This window comes from Pollicipes pollicipes, unplaced genomic scaffold (assembly GCF_011947565.3).
Source record: "Pollicipes pollicipes isolate AB1234 unplaced genomic scaffold, Ppol_2.1 Scaffold_3447;HRSCAF=4054_pilon_pilon_pilon, whole genome shotgun sequence".
NCBI classification, from domain to species: Eukaryota; Metazoa; Arthropoda; class Thecostraca; order Pollicipedomorpha; family Pollicipedidae; genus Pollicipes; species Pollicipes pollicipes.
The window spans coordinates 41,267,821-41,285,655 of NW_023596297.1; the positions used below are offsets into that span (position 1 = coordinate 41,267,821).

At 59.1% G+C, this 17,835-nt stretch overlaps 2 protein-coding genes across 2 annotated transcripts in view; one reads left to right on the top strand and one right to left on the bottom strand.

The window, feature by feature from the left end:
- The first annotated feature begins 427 nt into the window (after positions 1-427).
- Positions 428-8,883, top strand: LOC119092559 (F-box only protein 47). The gene is made up of 11 exons (XM_037215516.1): positions 428-548; positions 1,138-1,324; positions 1,474-1,625; positions 2,147-2,236; positions 2,645-2,761; positions 3,110-3,222; positions 3,471-3,598; positions 3,812-3,864; positions 3,958-4,128; positions 7,089-7,236; positions 8,419-8,883. The coding sequence occupies exons 2-11, from the start codon at positions 1,165-1,167 to the stop codon at positions 8,526-8,528; spliced, it is 1,242 nt and encodes a 413-aa protein (XP_037071411.1). The 5' UTR covers positions 428-548; positions 1,138-1,164; the 3' UTR covers positions 8,529-8,883.
- A 1,134-nt stretch (positions 8,884-10,017) lies between these two features.
- The window catches only part of hiw (MYC binding protein highwire), a 64,103-nt gene continuing 56,285 nt past the window's right edge, over positions 10,018-17,835 (bottom strand). The window contains exons 67-74 of the mRNA XM_037215517.1: positions 17,307-17,695; positions 16,935-17,145; positions 15,687-15,911; positions 15,110-15,238; positions 13,940-14,488; positions 13,406-13,615; positions 11,763-12,036; positions 10,018-10,825 (exon numbers count right to left, since the gene is read on the bottom strand). Coding sequence (XP_037071412.1) covers positions 10,710-10,825; positions 11,763-12,036; positions 13,406-13,615; positions 13,940-14,488; positions 15,110-15,238; positions 15,687-15,911; positions 16,935-17,145; positions 17,307-17,695 — 2,103 coding nt within the window. The 3' untranslated portion in view covers positions 10,018-10,709. The remainder of the gene's footprint in view (positions 10,826-11,762; positions 12,037-13,405; positions 13,616-13,939; positions 14,489-15,109; positions 15,239-15,686; positions 15,912-16,934; positions 17,146-17,306; positions 17,696-17,835) is intronic.

Sequence of the window (17,835 nt, forward strand, 5' to 3'; positions counted from 1 at the left end):
CGCGCAAACACCCCGCAAAAGTTTACCGGTGTTTATACTCCGTAAAAACCCTTTTCCTTCCCAGGTTTGGATTGCGCGAGGGTATGTCACATCAGCGCCAAAAACGTAAAAATATTTTTTTAAAGCACTTGAATTTAGTCAAGATTTTCCGTGCAACACCATCCTACTTCCCTGTCACTAATGTTTCCTGGAAATTTTACAACTTTTGTGCGTTTCCTTCAATCGATATGTGTAACCAATTCACAGTCGATACGCTGTTACGTACAGACTTCAATTTTGCTTGCTACGTTTACGAAAAGTTGCGGACTCTATTTTCAGTCTCCCGGTTTTTCTGCTCCGGCTATAATTCTCCGGGACTTTGTTGCGTTGCAGTTGTGGTTTGCCATAAGCGGTTGTGTCGGGGGTAACTTTTGCAGTTAGCTTTGCTGTAATTACATTTGGTGTATGATGGTAACGGCTTGATTAGAGACTGGCGGACGGAAATTAGGTTTTCGAGAGGGCCGCAGCTGTATCAGTGCGGAGGCTGCGAGGGTAGTTTGCTGTCGTAGGTATGCCCCTGATCCCCTACTTTCAACACGGCCGACTTTGCAGCCCTGGCCATTTATGCGGGTAGTGCTGTTCCCATCGGCTGTCTTTTTTTTAATTTGCAGCCCACGCGATTCTTTTGCGATGGCTCACACCTTGTTTGGCGCGTGGTGTTAGTCATTTGTTTAATTTTTTACCGACATACGACATGCAGGAACTAATTCTGGCATTGACGGGGGCGTGCAAAAGCCGTCGCATACTCAGGTACCCTATTAACTAGCCCCACTAGGTACAGCAGTGGGGATGAGTTGAGGATGTATTCTGAGCAACGCGGGTCCACGGCTGTGTTCGTTCCTAAATGCGTTTGCATTTGCTCGAACTCAGGCCAATAGCCACCTACCGCTGGCGGAACCGTTGTTCAACCTTTTAATTTTACCATCAGGATAACATTCTTCGAGCGATCAATAAGACTGCACTCAAATCAATAGCCTTTGCCAACGTAATTACCAAATTCTACCCTGAGTGGGATAATGACGGTGGTCAGAGAGGATTCCGTAAGATTATCTACCTAACGGTTTGATGGCTTACTAGCCCATATCCCTGCCGTTTCAGTATTTTCCTGAGCCGTTGGCAGTGAACATGTTGGATCTGCCGATTCGCAAGAAACCTCGCCGGTCGTCGCGCCTGGAACTGAAAGAAATGCAAGAAGTGAAACTGAAATACGTGGCGGATTGCCCGGTCGGTTTCTTCGACATGCTGCCTCCGGAAATCATTCACAACGTATTTGGGTGGCTAGATGGTAAGTGATCGCTTCAACGGCTGTGTCGTTTCGGAGCAAGTTATTCGGCACTGTGACTGGCAGGCCACATATGGAGGCGCCCCAGAAATGGAGCTAGGCCTGAAGCTATTGCGCATGATTTGCCGCATGAGCTCGGCGCTTTATTCCAGCTGTTGACCTGAGTACGCTGACGGTGACCTCGAAGAGCACGCGCGATCTGGTGGAGGCGTGGCTGGCGACACCGGGTGCGCTCGCTTCGCTGCTGCCGCGTCACGTGTTCGAAGAGCCGCCATGCCGACCCGGCACCGGCCTCCTGACCACGGTCAGCCGTCTGCTGGCACGGGCTCCAACTAGCTCGCTTGGGGTCGCAGATAATTTCTGCTATCACTGTAGGAATGTTTAAAAAAATGGTGGTCATTGTCAATTTGTGATATTTTTCCATGCATCACGATAGGTTTAATGTCAAACAGCCTCAAGGGGGAGGGCATCCCCCATGCTCCTACACACTACTCTGCATGGGAGTTTCGGGCTCCTTCCCGGACGACGCACGGTCGCTATACGTTTATTTTAGACCAGCCGCTGACGCTCTCTGAAGAACCTGGCAACGGCGTGCACAACGTTCTGTTCATAAAAAGAAACAGGTCGGCGGCACATGGCTCCGGATGGCGTGCACTACACGCGAATCCTTTGTTCGCTTTTATGTGATAAATGGTAAATGCCTCCGCATGTCTTGTGAAGTGGTGCTGCTCACGGGTGAGGCCTTCTACGTTTGCATTGCCGCTATCGTGGCTGTCTAAACCACAGTGAAGGCGTTGTTATTTGACGCTAGCGTTTGTTGACCAGTTCCAGCGTCTGGGACTGCTGCAGAAGCGGTCCACCTGTCTCTACTTCACCCGTGACAGGCTCAGGATACTATGGAACTTCGTCGACAGGGTATGTGATGCACAATGAGCCTCTCATTTAAAAGTTTGCAAATATTTGCTTGCGTTTGCCTTGTCAAGCGTGTTCGAAACTGCGAACCTTCGAAAGATCGTTTATCGAAGGTGGTAATACGCATGGAGGGTAGGGCCTACGACAAATTACCACCACCTTTATTTCAACATGGTGCATACAACCGACCGGCGCAAACCCTTCTTTTCGCACCGCCTGTTAGGTGTGGATGGGTATAAGTTCGCACCACTTTGTTTTCACTGGGAGCGGGCCAGAGAGGGCGGTTGGCCTGAGCGGCCGCCCGCCGCCTCACATCGCTGTCGCCTCGCGGAGGAGGGCCCGGTGCGGCCTGCGCCCGTGCGTCTTGCGTCGCGCCGTCGGGCGCGCGCCTCAGACCGCGCTCGTGCACAGGTGGACGCATACTGGAACGGCGACAGCCCGGGCATGCCCAGTGCTGTGACGCTCGCCTGCTACGGCCGCTTCCTGCACGCGGCCATCGCCGGCTGGGAGGAGTGCGAGTGCGACAAGGTCAGCTGGGCGGCCATCAGTGGGAGACCCCGGTGAGCGGGGCACCCGTCAGCCTGCCGCAGACAGACGGCTGGCTCCAGCACGGGCAGAGGTACAGATGGCCACCGTCACATGATTCGATGCTAGAGCTGCCGGACAAGAGATGTGCCCCTGATGTTAAGTGGGTTGGGCCCAATCCCATCAGATGATGCGGGTTTACCGCCTTCGGACGCGAAAATCGCGGTGGAACTAGTTCTAATTGCGGAAAGCTATGGCTAAGAAAGCAATGGATACCGAAAGGCGTCCGCAGTCAACAGGCATTGCCTGCACTGGAGGACCTGACTTGAAGGCTCCGCCGTCTGTCGTCAGGTGTTTCAGACCATTGAGGGCCGGTCTCGGACGGTGCAGCTGGTGGAGAGAGTGCTCAGCAGTCCGCCGGGCGCCGCCAAAGAGGACGAGGTCAACCTGCGCCTCTTCTACAGGTAACAGGCCAGTTGTGTTGGGCGCCACTCATCTTTGGCCCCGAGACGAACTGTCCTGCGTACTCGCGAGTCGACTGTAGCCTGTGGGTGTGAATAGGGAGCGAGCCAGGTGGACAGCAGGGCCTCAGCCCGCGGCGCGGCCCTGAGACGAACTGTCATGCGTACTCGCGAGTCGACTGTAGCCTGTGTGTGTGAATAGGGAGCGAGCCAGGTGGACAGCAGGGCCTCAGCCCGCGGCGCGGTTGCAGGCTGCTGTACCTGGACCCGTGCCGGACGATGCGGGAGCGGCAGTTCTGGATGAACCGCATCCTAGCGCCCCAGCCGATCGTCCGCCAAGCACGCCTCATGTACCTCCTGTATGGCCCCCGCACACATGGTGAGTGGGTCCTGTCCTCGCACCACGTCGCCATCTAGGTCTGTCTCACTTGCCTCACGCAAGGCTTGAATGCCGGGTGACGGTGCTGGACCGCTTCCTATCACGCCATCCATGCCTCAAATCTGTCGATAGTCATCTTTCACGGTCGTCAGCACATACGTGACTTGCGAGCGTCCCGCGCGGTTCTGGCAAGCGCGAACATGCGGCCGCCAGATGAGATCCTGTGGGACGAGACGACCGACAGCATCCCGCACGGCGCGCAGCAGGCGGCGCAACACTTCGCCGAGCTGGCGGCGGCGCTGGCGCGGCTGACAGCCGGCGCCGGCTGGACGGACGCCGCGCTGGTGGCGCTGCTCGAGGACCTGTTCAGCGCACCCGACCACTGGCTGGCCGAGAACGTGGCCTGCCTGCTGCTGCTGGCCGGCGATAGGCTAGCCGTCCTGCTGCTGGCCAACAAGGCGCTCAACGGCCGCATCGGCGAGGTGGCGCGCCTGTTGGGAGCCATCTGCATCATGTCGCACAAGTTCAACGTGAGTTGGCGGCCCGGGCGGCGGCCGGCGGCCCAGTGCTCAGGGTGGCGCGGACGGCGGCCGACGGCCCAGTGCTCTGGGCGGCGCGGGCCGCGGCCGGCGGCCCAGTGCTTAGGGCGGCGCGAGAGCTCGGGCTTCGATGGCCGGTATCTAATGCAGGGGCGCAGCCAGAGCCTTGAGAAGGGGAGACACAAGGTTGCCAAGGGCCCCGTAATGGTCAAAAGCTCCCCCCCCAAAAAAAAAATCACCGAATGTGGCCCTATTGTTGTTGACATGTTTTCTGGGAGATCGTGTATATATGCATATATATATATATATATATATATATATATATATATATATATATATATATATATATATATATATATATATGTGTGTGTGTGTGTGTGTGTGTGTGTGTGTGTGTGTGTGTGTGTGTGTGTGTGTGTGTGTGTGTGTGTGTGTGTGTGTGTGTGTGTGTGTGTGTGTGTGTGCGTGCGTGTGTGTGTCTGATATTTTCTACAGCTGGAATCAAGGTAAGACGCTACCGCGAGATCGACTCCGCCATAAGTTTACAGCAGATACGCTGACAAAATAATGCGTTAAATGACGGCATGAAATAAATAAATGAATTAATGGCGGACAGGCGGCACGCAGGCCGGCCGGCCGGCCGAACGGTGAAAAAAAGCCGCGGGCGCGGCCAAACCGAGCCGCGTGACGTGGTCAGTAAAAGACATGGTCTGGGTTCACGAGCCTGCCTAGCTTACCTTACAATGGTTTTTATAATTTAATAAATTGCCAAAGATGAAATAGATCGCTGGCGCTCCTCATTTTGCAATGGTCCAGTGGACAATGGACAACAACTGGTGCCAATGTGGCCAAGCCATGTCTTCTGGATATGTTCAACGGTCAGAATTCATTAGTGGTACAAGCTTTGTAGCAGTTTTGAGCATGCGCGCTTGCATATCCAAGAAACAAAATACTCACGCTAGGCGTTGCAGTCTCCATAGGCCGCGCGCGTCGGCCCGGCGGCTGGTACCAGGCCGTGGGAAGTGCTGCCCCATATTATCACAATGTGAGCACTCATAAGTTATTGGGTTTCTTTTAATTGTCAGAGAGCCCCGACTAACGCAAGAGACCCTCTGTCATTCGGGCTCCCGTCCCCGTCCACGTTGAACAAATCTTCCCCCGACTGAATCGAAACCTCTTGTTGGCACAGAATGCCCTGTTAGGCGCTGTGGGCGCCTGAACGACACAGGAGCTCGACCAATGTAAATCGCGGGCCCGGCCTTGACCCTGCTTGGAAAATGGGTCCCAGAGCTCAGACCAACACGGAGCTGACTGTTCGTTGTTCGTGATCTCTGGACGAAATAGAGGAACGCTCTGTCTCAAGGGTCCCTATCGGTGCAAAAGATCACATTGCTGTTATTTGAGATCACGGCCCTATGGGCGGGGTCCTTAATGTGGCCTACAGGCAGCCGTTCGGACCTTTCAGCCATTTCGTCTGGCCCTCGACCTTTGGTCTCGGGAGACCCTTCGACCCCTCTTCGGGTCCCCTCACACGTCGCTCCGATTCGGGGCCCTCGCCGCCACGCGATCCTCGTTCGGCGCTGTGGCCCCTAACGGACACAAGAGCCCCTAATTGTGTCAGGGGCCCCGAACATTGCAAGTCACGGGCCCCGGCCTCGATTCTGCCTGGGTAATGGGTCTCAAGGGTTCATACGGACATAGAGCCGACTAATCGGCGCTCGTGGTTTCTGACCAATTCAGACTCCCGCATTCTGTCAGGGGTTCCTCAAACGGTGCAAGAGGACCTTTGACGGATATTTCAGGTCACGACCCTACGGGCCACGATTTTTTGGGGATCCACAGCCAGTCCTTCGGGTCCTTATGCCCTCCCACCGGGCCTTCGGTAGTCGGTTCTGGCGGTCGCTCGGGCCCCTCTTCGGGCCTTATCGAACACCTCCCTTGGTTGGATCGGGACCCTTGCGAGCACAGGGCCCTCTGCTGGGCGCTATGGCCCCTGACATACAAGGCCCCCGACCGGTGTATATCACTTGCCCCGGCTTTATAGCTGAGTGGCAAGTGGGTCCTCAGACGCATACCGACATGGAGCTATGTGGTACGGTGGTACCTGATCGACATATAGGCCCATATCTCTCAGGGGGTCTCTGATCGGCGCAAAGGGTCATCTGTCCGTTACTTGAGGGCCCGCCTTCGCCGGTCGCGACCCCCGATTAAGACTCCGACCAGCCCTTTATACCCTTAGCCCCTCCAATCGGACCCTTGATCACCGGACCCGTGGGCCCCTTTGGCTCTTCGGGCCTCCTCGAGCACTGAATCTGGTCAACTCGGGGCCCCTTGACAACACAAGGCCCCTATAAGGCGCTGTGAGGCCCCGAGTAATGTAAATCGCTAGCGACGGCTTTGTCTCTGTTTGGAAAATGGGTCCCCAGAGCCATGCTGCTACGGAGCCGACTGTGCGTTACTGGTTGTGCCTGACCGAAAAGTAGCCCCTTATGGACTCAGTGGTCCTCTGAGCAGCGCGCAGGGCCTCCTGGCAGGCATTGGAGTGCCCGGCCCGCAGGACCGGGCACTCCAACACCAGCTAGGAGGTCCTGAATGAGACCCCCGGCTGGCTTTTCGGGCCTGTAATCGCAGGTTCCGAGGTGCCCGAAGGGCCCCTGGGAACCTAAGCGGGGTGCGTGCCTCCTGTGCTCCCCTGCCTGCGCTTCTGACCCAGTGCACATGTGTTTGATGGGATGAGGTCGTTATGGACGGGCGTGATGAACTGCACGACGCTGAGTGGAGAGTAAACTGCGCCTAGCCGGGGTGTACGGTGTCCAACAGAAGACGAGTTTCGAGACATGGGGTAACGGTCAGTTAACGGCTGGAACTCAGCCAGCTGCTCGTCAAGCAGTGCACATTAAGCTGCTATCTCGCTTAGGGCGCACGTCAAATGGCAAGTGCGCCTTTCACAGAGGAGCCAGAACTGGATGATGGGAGTAGTGCAGCAGGTCTGCCACGCCATCGGCAACCCGCGGGACAGGACGAACTTGATGCAGGCCATCTGGGACGCGTTCACCACACAGATCATGGACCTGTGGGACATGCGGCGCACCCATCCAGGTACTGGCACCTAGTTTGGCCTCAAGAGTGGACTAGGCACCCATGGAGCTTGGCTTTGGCGACACATAGAAGCGCTGCCTGCCTGTTAGCGTGCATCCGCTTTGCCGCGCTCCGCGACGCCGCGCTGATGTCCAATGACCGACTGTCAGAACAGGACCTGATGTCTCTGGTGACGGTCAGAACAGGACCTGATGTCTGGTGACGGTCAGAACAGGACCTGGTGTCTCTGGCGACCGTCAGAACAGGACCTGATGTCTCCGGTCCCGGTTAGAACAGGATCTGATGTCTGCGGAGACCGGCAGAACAGGATATGGTGTCTCTGGTGACCGTCAGAACAAGGCCTGATGTCGCTGGTGACCGTCAGAACAGGGTCTGATGTCTCTTTTGACCGTCAGAACAGGACCTGACCTCACTGGTGACCGTCAGAACAGGACCTGATGTCTCTGGTGACCGTCGGGGAAGCGAGACCTGACGTATCTGTGGTGACCGTCAGGGGAGAGGAACCTGACGTCTCTGTGGTGACCGTCAGGGGAGAGGAACCTGACGTCTCTGTGGTGACAGTCAGGGGAGAGGAACCTGACGTCTCTGTGGTGACCGTCAGGGATAGGAACCTGACGTCTCTGTGGTGACCGTCAGGGGAGAGGAACTCGACGTCTCTGTGGTGACCGTCAGGGATAGGAACCTGACGTCTCTGTGGTGACCGTCAGGGGAGAGGAACTCGACGTCTCTGTGGTGACCGTCAGGGGAGCGGGCCCTGACGTCTCTGTGGTGACCGTCAGGGGAGCGGGTCCTGACGTCTCTGTGGTGACCGTCAGGGGAGAGGAACTCGACGTCTCTGTGGTGACCTGTGGTGACCGTCAGGGGAGCGGGTCCTGACGTCTCTGGTTACCTCAGGGGAGCGGGTCCTGACGTCTCTGTGGTGACCGTCAGGGGAGCGGGCCCTGACGTCTCTGTAGTGACCGTCAGGGGAGCGAGTCCTGACGTCTCTGTGGTGACCGTCAGGGGAGAGGAGCCTGACGTCTCTGTGGTGACCGTCAGGGGAGCGGGCCCTGACGTCTCTGTGGTGACCGTCAGGGGAGAGGAGCCTGACGTCTCTGTGGTGACCTTCAGGGGAGCGGGCCCTGACGTCTCTGTGGTGACCGTTAGGGGAGCGAGTCCTGACGTCTCTGTGGTGACCGTCAGGGGAGCGGGACCCGGACCTAATCGAGGAAGACGTGCAGCTGCTGGTGTCAGCGCACGCCGAGTTCGGCAAGGTCGTGCTGTCGCGCGCCATCATTCCCTGCCCGCGGTGAGGCGGCGCCCGCCCTCCGGCCGCCTCTTACGTCGGTCCGGCACCGGGCACGCCCGGGCCAGCCAGCTCCACGAGCTGTCCGGCCTTCGGCGGCAAGCCGGCACCTCTCACACGGCTGGGCGGCCTTTGGGCCAGGCTGGCCACGCCACCAAGGCGGGCGAACAGTCCCGCCGATGAACATGCAAATCGTGGATGCGTGAGGGGTTACTATTCAGCGCGTTCGGTGGTGTCGTGTTATTCCTATGCTATTTATATCACATGGCTGCAATCTGTGAATCTGTATTTCTGTTGTAACGCATTTTAATGCATTACATTACTTTGTTACGATTTCGTTTCAACAAAGCAGTTGCCATCATTCATGCTTATTTATGAGACGCAATAAAGATATGCCACGGACCCAGCCCATTCCTAGGTTTGATGTAGCTGTTGGGGTAAATACCAGGACCAGACCAGTGCAACGTCTCTCAGGTGCACACGCGTCCTAGAAAACACGGACGGAACAGAAATAAACACAGGATCTTACGTATAATATAAGTTAAGATGAAATACGAAACATAGCAGCCTGATTCTCCATCATCTTTTCGTGTTTAAGTGTAATCAACATATTGTCTTGAAACTGGCCTGGCAGGGATTTGTTGGGCTATCCGGCTAAGCTAATTTGAGGGGGCAGTGCAAGTCACATGAGCTAGCCATTAAACGAAGGATGGGGGCGGTGGCTACGGTGAACCCAGTTGTAAAATCATATTCCCATATGGCATGCATATAATGTGATGCAGTTGACCGAAACACTACATAAGTGCGCTTATATGAAGCATACAAATTTTCGTCGGAAGGTTTTGGGCGAAAAATAACAATTGAAAGTTTTAAAGCTTCCGATTTTGGGCACAAAAGCCCATACTCTCGCGCCCCCGAAAACTGATTACCAGCTACCAGCAGCGCGTCGATTATGAAAACGACCGGACGATGGCTGCGATTTTGGCAATGACGGGAACTACGGGGGACCGCTCTCAGTCCCTTGAGTCCGCTCTCCGCATCACGTATATGTCATTACGCCTACCTGATGGGCGTGATATAACGTCATACAAACTGCTTGCACTGGGCTGCGATAAAATGTACATCCACCCTTGGCATGCAAATGCACAAAGATATCCTGATACGCCCGTGGGACGGCCGTTAATGGAACTAGGGCCTCAGCATTCAGAAAGTAGAGATCGGGTCGACTTCCAGTGAACATTACATTCTTCTTCGTGTCAGATGACCTATATATGTTACAACGTGGTGGTGCAGTGGCGTCCTTTAGAGTTGGGAGTACCGGGATAAAACCTAAGGCCTGGGTGGAACCTGTGCAGGAGCGGCTGACCCACTCGCCATGAACATAAAGAGCATGCTTCTCCATGCCAAGTATACATCCGAGAGAACGCCAGCAAGTGCGGGCGTCACTAACGGCCGTCACTTCCTCGTCGATGCGACACGGAGCAAAAACACCGGGGTGAGCTACCAGGTCAGTATTTCAGCAATATCATGTCAAGGATGGAAGTGGAGCCGATTCAGAGACACGGGATCAATGCTGGCCTTGTCATGTGACGGCGAAACAAATAAGACGGACGCCGGCAAAGCAGCGGGCTACGATGACAGCGGCGACCCCGCAACGCGCCGACTGACGTTAAGTTAAAACAACGGGGCACATCGAGCAGGCGTAATAATCTGATCACCCAAGGAATGCTCTCGCCCTCCGCACCCAAACAACCAGTACAGAGTTGGCTCAGCGGACGCAGTTGGCACAGCAAACACGGCGCGGTACCGGACGTACAGAGCGGAAGCCATCGGAAGCGGACAGCCATGCACGGGGGCGTGGCCGTACATCCTGCGCCGTCATACCGGCCGCGGCAAGACAATGTATCACTGCCCCAGCGGTACCCGCTTCGCCCGGGCGGTGCACTACGCCTCTGGTCGACGACTCCCGGGGTCCACGTCACTCCTCAGTAGGGGAGGCGGCGGCAGCAACCAGACCAAGCAAGGGCCGGCTGGGGTGACGACTGACTTCACTCCCGAGAAATAACCTTTCGCACGACATGGGCGGCGCGCCGGCCGGTCCGGCGCCGGCCCCCGGAGCACGGCCAACCCCGGACCGGGCACCGGCCGTGCTCCGGCTCCCGGGCAGACGCCGTCAGTCCACGGCCGCTTAGAAGGTGTGCGCGTTCCGACAGACGCCGCAGCCGAGCGCGAACTCCTCGCCGGTTGCCGGGTGTTCCACCTGCAGCGGACACTCTGTGCCCTCCAGCTGGACAGCGCGCGGCCCTGTCCGAAGCAGACACGTCCGGTGAGACGTGACGACACACGGCTCACACCGGCCACGCCATCAGCAGCGGCCACCGCACGCGCTACGCGCCAATCGACGTCCAGGGAATGTGACCTTTATACATCCAGTTCTCCAACCTTAGTCCATCCACTGCAGTTAATGACATGCGTTTAGTTCTCACCATCATTCGGTTCAGCGTTCAGCCTCTCTACGAAATACGAGCATGTGCTTCATTGCGAATAGAGGCGTCCGTCGACGGAAACTTATTGTAAAACTAGTGTTGAAGCGCACGTCCGCCTCAGAAGCAGACAGCAACAAACAGGTCAGTTAAGTCCATATTATCAGCTTCCACAGACAAAAATTAGCATGATATAATCCCGTTTCTCCAAAGGATATCACAGTTTTTGCTGAAATTGGATAACGCTCACTTGCATCGGAATTTGTATCGATTCATGTAAAAAGTCATGCGACCTATCAGAAGATCAAATAGTTCAACAAACAGCGCTCTCGCTTCCGTCTCCTCTGAGATCAAAAACTGGTTTGGTGCATATAATTCTAAGGCGCGTGTTCAGTTGGCAAAAATGCAGAGGTTTCTTCAAAATTGATCAGAGGAGATTTCTCCATCAATCTACGGTTGCTTAACGCCAAAATTGCAATATGATAGCCCAGTAAGGCGATGTTTAACTTGGCTAGGCCATCAGGCCCTTTAAAGGAACTCATTTTGTAAAAAGACGATAGCAGCTCCGTGCAGTTTTCAATAATAAGCGTGTTTTTTAAGTATATGCTGTACCATTTTCTGGGTACTTGCGTGGCAGCCCTTTGGTTTTAACACAATGCAAATAGAAGACAAAAGCTCAGATGCCCCACGAGCGGGATGGGTCACGGGTTCGGACCGCGCGGTAACGGCTCCACGGGGGACGGGCTGCGTCCACTCACCAGCTGGGCAGGCGGGCAGCTGCGGCACCGGGATGCTGGTCAGCCGCTGGAAGTCGTCGTGGCACGCGTTGCAGAAGTGGGTCTTGCCGAAGCAGAAAAAGACGGCCACGGAGCAGCAGTAGCGGCACTTGTACTCGAGGAAGTCGGTGCCATGCTTGGGGCAGAGCTGGGCGCGCGACACGTCGCTGCAGGCGCCGCACACCAGCTCGGACGGGTCGTAGTCGTCGCCGCCGGCCAGCGCCGCGTCGCAGCGTGCCTCCCCGCCGTAGTAGGCCTGGTGGCCGCCGCCCGCGTCACACGCGACCCCGCACAAGCACGGTGCCTCGGGGGACGCCCCGCGGCGCCCACACGCTGCACTCGATTTCGGATACCGGGGACACAACGCGGGAAACAGAATGCATCTTGTTAGAAAGAAATTGCTGTGGTCAAACTCCGCAGCGGGCAGCGAGTCCCTTAGTTCGTGCCGCGGAAGGCCCAGGCTTCATCCCGACTATAACTACGCATTGGGCATTTATTACCGATTACTGTATCACCCACTCGCCGGCTACCGACTAAACGCCCTCGCAACCGTCACACCCACGATTTTTGGTCTCGCGAACACGTAGGCCATACGATTTTCATGGCACTACTGCACAACAAATAATTTGTGCTCGTTATAATTAATACACGTCTTGACTTCCTGGTTTGTTAGCATGGACAGTTCGAAGTTATTGCACTGAAAACAATTTAACTTCACAATAAAATGGCAGGTATACAATAAGAGTGGTACCCCACCAGCAAAAGTAAAGGAACGACGCTATTGGCCAAGCATTGGCGTTATTTAGAAAACCTGACGTTTCACAGCTGTACTCATAGGCACGAGTGAACAAGTTTAAGCAAAATGTAACCTTGGAAAATCTCAGACACGTTAAATACAGGAAGTGTCATGGAACTCTGAAGACACTGTCATCGGAAAAATATCAAAATAACGATCCCACATCCTTCTCACCGCCACCACCGCCACCTATTACTACGTCAAAGGCTGCACCAAGCATAGACGCGAAAGTCGGAGGATTACAATGGCCCACACCTCGAGTACGGCTGAACGGCTGGCAGCTTTGTCACTTCGTGCAATGTTCGTAATGTTTCATTTTCATGGCAAGTGCTTTTCTATGGGAGCTCGAATGATCCATTATTTTAATGACAATTTATTGGCAGTGCCTGCACAGATTCGGAGCGCATCCTGCATTTCGCGTGCAGTAATTTTTGAGTCATCACTTGCTTAAATTTCTTAATCGGTGGCAATGGGTGCAGCTTCGAAACGTTGGGCTTTCGCAGCGACGTTTGCTTGACAGCGTCATCAACCAGTGCCTTCTGGTATGATGGAGGTCGATTGTCTTCAAAATCCAAACTCCCAACTCATACGCCATGAACTGGCACATCAGCACTGTCTGCCACGCGAGGTAAATTGACGGCATGGCGACAACGTCCCCGACACCAGCCGGAGTCCAGTCGCCGCGACTCCGTCCGGCAGGCAGACTCGGAGGCTGGACGACACAGCAACACAGTGGCTGTCCACATGCCGGGCAGGTACACGAAACAGCAAACCCGCTGGCCGACGAGCACGAACACAGCACTCCTGACTGGTCCCCTGACGCACTGACCTTCTGGCACTTGCTGCAGACGTAGTAGGCGTACCGATCCATGGCAAAGGCCGCCAGCTGGTCGTAGAAGCGAGCGCCGGGCGTGGTGACGGCCTCGCTCAGCTTCAGGCCCTCGTACTCGCAGCGCACCAGGGCCTTCTTGCGCACGTCCTCGTGCAGCGCGCGGATCGGCGCGAGCAGGTCCTCCAGGATAGTGTGCTCGATCGACGCCTGGAGGCACGCGCGGTCCGCCTCACCGGAGCACAGTAGCGCACAGGACAGCCGCCGCGGCAGCCTTCCTCGAGAGCGGCCACAGCAACCTTGTCAAGGGCAAAACAGCACGCGGCACAAACGAACGCAAGTCCGCCAGTGCATCGGCATAGACACAATACTCTGCGCTTCCGACGGTGTAAAGACGTTTCGGAACTGAATGCTACGGTTTACCACTGATTTGATGCCCCCCCCCCCCCCCCCACGTGTTGTGACCGGGCCCCGTGGCTCCATTGCTGCTGCGTGACGCACGCGGGACGGCCGGCCCGCTGGACGGCGCCTCACCTTGCAGATGGGGCAGAGCGAGAAGCCGAACGTGATGCGCGGCCCCAGCCAGCGGCTGACCAGCACGCGCCGGCAGCAGTGAAGGTGGAACAGGTGAGCGCAGCTGAGCTGGATGGCCGGCGCCGCGCTCAGCGGGTCCGTGAAGCAGATCATGCACATGTCGTCAGCATCCTGACGCAGCGAGGCGGCGCTGCAGCCGTGCAGGCACGGCAGGCACGGCTCCTCGTCGCGCACGCCGCCGCACGCGTGGCCACACTCGTGCACGCGCTGGCAGGCGGCGCGCGCGTGCGCCGCGCACTCGGGCTCTCCGCAGACGGGCGCGCCGGCGGCATCGAGCGGGCCGCGGCCGGCGGCCGGCGCGCCGCAGAAGCGGCACTGGCCGGCGGCGGCCGCCAGCGCGCCGGCCGGATGCGGCTCCGCCCGCGACCGGAACTCCACCATCGACTTGAGGCTGGGCGCGTCGGAGAGCGCCATCAGCCAGAAGAGCTTCAGTCGGCCGCAGCCCTCGTGCAGGTCCACCCGGATGGCCTCCTCTTCCTCTTTGAACACCTGCCGACGCGCCGGCCGCAAGCCATCACGCCCACGCATGTGTCTGGCGGTCGTCGTTGGGGCTTTACGACGCACTCAGCTGCTGAGGCTATATGGCGTCGCCTGCCTCTCACCCTGGCAGGAAGGGCGGGCGCCGCGGGGAATCCAACCCTGTACCTCTGGTTTCCCAGACGCGCAGTGGTTAACGCAGACGCGTTAACCATTACACTACCAGCACCCTGTGTCTGACGGTCCGACCAGGTGGTGGGTCGGGTGGTGGGACCGCGCCGCGCCCGGTCCCACCACCGCCAGGTGGTGGTGCCGGGCGCGGCAGGTGCAGCACGCCGTCGCAGTCGGCTCACCTGGCGGTGGTGGGGCCGGGCGCGGCAGGTGCAGCACGCGGTCACAGTCGGCTCACCTGGCGGTGGTGGGGCCGGGCGCGGCAGGTGCAGCACGCGGTCACAGTCGGCTCACCTGGCGGTGGTGGGGCCGGGCGCGGCAGGTGCAGCACGCGGTCACAGTCGGCTCACCTGGCGGTGGTGGGGCCGGGCGCGGCAGGTGCAGCACGCCGTCGCAGTCGGCTCACCTGGCGGTGGTGGGGCCGGGCGCGGCAGGTGCAGCACGCCGTCGCAGTCGGCTCACCTGGCGGTGGTGGGGCCGGGCGCGGCGCGGCAGGTGCAGCACGCGGTCACAGTCGGCGCACAGGTTGCCGCAGTCCGAGCAGAGGATGATGGCCGCCGTTTCGCCGTCGTCGTGGTTGTCGCACGTGGGCTGCAGCGGCCCGAGATGAGCCGGTCACGAGAGCGTGGCCGCAGCCGAGGCACCGACGCCGGCGTACAGGCACTACGCTACGGGTCCCTCAATGAAAATGAGTGTGGGAACGCTCGCTAAAAGCTAGCTTCCTTTGGCAACATTTGGCCTGTACTCCGTCTGTGTTGTTCAAACACTAAGCCCGATACTTCCAAAAATGGGCAAATGGCACAACGAGCCATACAAAGGGAAACCAATGTCACGAAGCTGCTCCGACTCTGGGTGGACACCCACCCGAACTGATCAACAATAATCACCAATCATGACGCGAATCAACAGCCGCATCTGGTGGCACCAGCAGCGGTTCACAACACGGACAGCATACATCCCGCTAGACGCTCCACTGTAGGCAGCGGCGGCCCGTGTGGCCGGCTGCACTGCGCGGGCCGCGACAGGGCCGGCGACTGACCCGCGCGGCGCAGGCCTGGCCGCCGGCCGGCCGCCAGTGTCCGGACGTCAGCCGCTCGGCGTGCTCCGGCCGCAGCACGCACAGCGACACCAGCGCCAGCCACAGCGTGCTCGACTGCAGGCAGACGGCCGGCGCGCGGTCCACCGCCTGCAGACGGCTCAGAGACAGCAGACTAGCGGCCACCGAGGCGCGCGTCACCGACGACCACGGCTCTGAGAGCTTGCCCTGCCGACGGGGACGGGTCAGACGGGTCAGACAGGTCAGACTGGCGGCCACCGAGGCGCACGTCACCGACGACCACGGCTCTGAGAGCTTGCCCTGCCGACGGGGACGGGTCAGACGAGTCAGACAGGTCAGACTAGCAGCCACCGAGGCGCGCGTCACCGACGACCACGGCTCTGAGAGCTTGCCCTGCCGACGGGGACGGGCCAGGCGAGTCAGACAGGTCAGACTAGCGGCCACCGAGGCGCGCGTCACCGACGACCACGGCTCTGAGAGCTTGCCCTGCCGACGGGGACGGGCCAGACGAGTCAGACAGGTCAGACTGGCGGCCACCGAGGCGCGCGTCACCGACGACCACGGCTCTGAGAGCTTGCCCTGCCGACGGGGACGGGCCAGACGAGTCAGACAGGTCAGACTGGCGGCCACTGAGGCGCGTCACCGACGACCACGGCTCTGAGAGCTTGCCCTGCCGACGGGGACGGGTCAGACGAGTCAGACTGGCGGCCACCGCCAGACGGGGTCAGAGGGGGAGGGGTCACAAGAGACGGTCGCCGGTGACGGGGTCAGGGGGGCCACAAGTGACGGTCGCCGGTGGCGGGGTCAGGGGGGTCACAAGAGACGGTCGCCGGTGGCGGGGTCAGGGGGGCCACAAGTGACGGTCGCCGGTGACGGGGTCAGGGGGGCCACAAGTGACGGTCGCCGGTGGCGGGGTCAGGGGAGCCACAAGTGACGGTTGCCGGTGGCGGGGTCAGGGGGGCCACAAGTGACGGTCACCGGTGACGGGGTCAGGGGTCACAAGTGACGGTTGCCGGTGACGGGGCCAAGGGCGGCGCACCGGCTACGGGGCCAGTCAAACAGCTGACACTTCTTGGAGGCCTAGATCCGGCAGCTCGCCCTGTCCACATCAGGGCTGAACAGATAATAATCCGGCAGTGCCCGAGTCAGCCAGTCCTCCCCCTCCCCTCCCGCGGGGAGCAGACACGACCCCGCTCCGCCTGTCCCGCGGCGCGGCGCCTGGCCACCGACCTCGCTCATGTCGTGCAGCAGCTTGAGCACGCGCTCGCCGACGCTGGAGGTCATCTGGCCGCGCAGCCACCAGCGAGTGGCGCCGGCGCCGGCCAGCCGTGCCTCCGACAGACGCACCGAGCGCGTCACCTTGGCCGCGCCCTCCTTGTACTTGACCTGCACCGACAGGCATTTGGCCACGCAGGCGAACAGCACGTCCAGCACGCCCGGCCTGCCGGCGGGACGCAGGAGCCGTCAGACACCGCCGCCACGTGTCTCCAGCGACGGCGACGCCACGGAGCGAGCACGCCCCTGGGCGACAGGAAAGCAGTCACGCGCGATCCGACGCGACCGTCCGACACCCGCCGTCCAGCGCCGCCCTCGGTCACGCACCTGTCATCGGCGGCCTCCAGCTGCTCGGCGCCGTCACCGCCACCGTCACCGCCGCCTCCGCCCGCCACGCCGTACTGCGGCTCTGGCAGTCGACAGCCGGCGCCCTGCAGCTGGGCCAGCGCGGCCGGCGTCATCTCGGGCAGGACGCGGCGCAGCAGGCTAACCACCTGGCGCTGGCAGCGCGCCGACGCCGTGTGCAGCAGCGCCAGCAAGTCGGCCACCAGCGGCCGCTGGCCAGACAGGTGCTGCCGGCCAACGGCGCTGCCGCTCAGCGCCAACAGCATCGACAGCATCTGGAAGCAGTGGGTGTCCGGCGCGGCCGGCGGCTCTGTCTCGTCCCGCAGCCGCGCCGCCTCCCGGCCCAGCGCCGCCATGATGTGGTCGCAGATCTGGCGACAGGGAGCGGCGTTAGACGGCCAGAGAGGGATGGAGAGAGAGGAGAGAGAGAGAGAGAGAGAGAGAGAGAGAGAGAGAGAGAGAGAGAGAGAGAGAGAGAGAGAGAGAGAGAGAGAGAGAGAGAGAGAGAGAG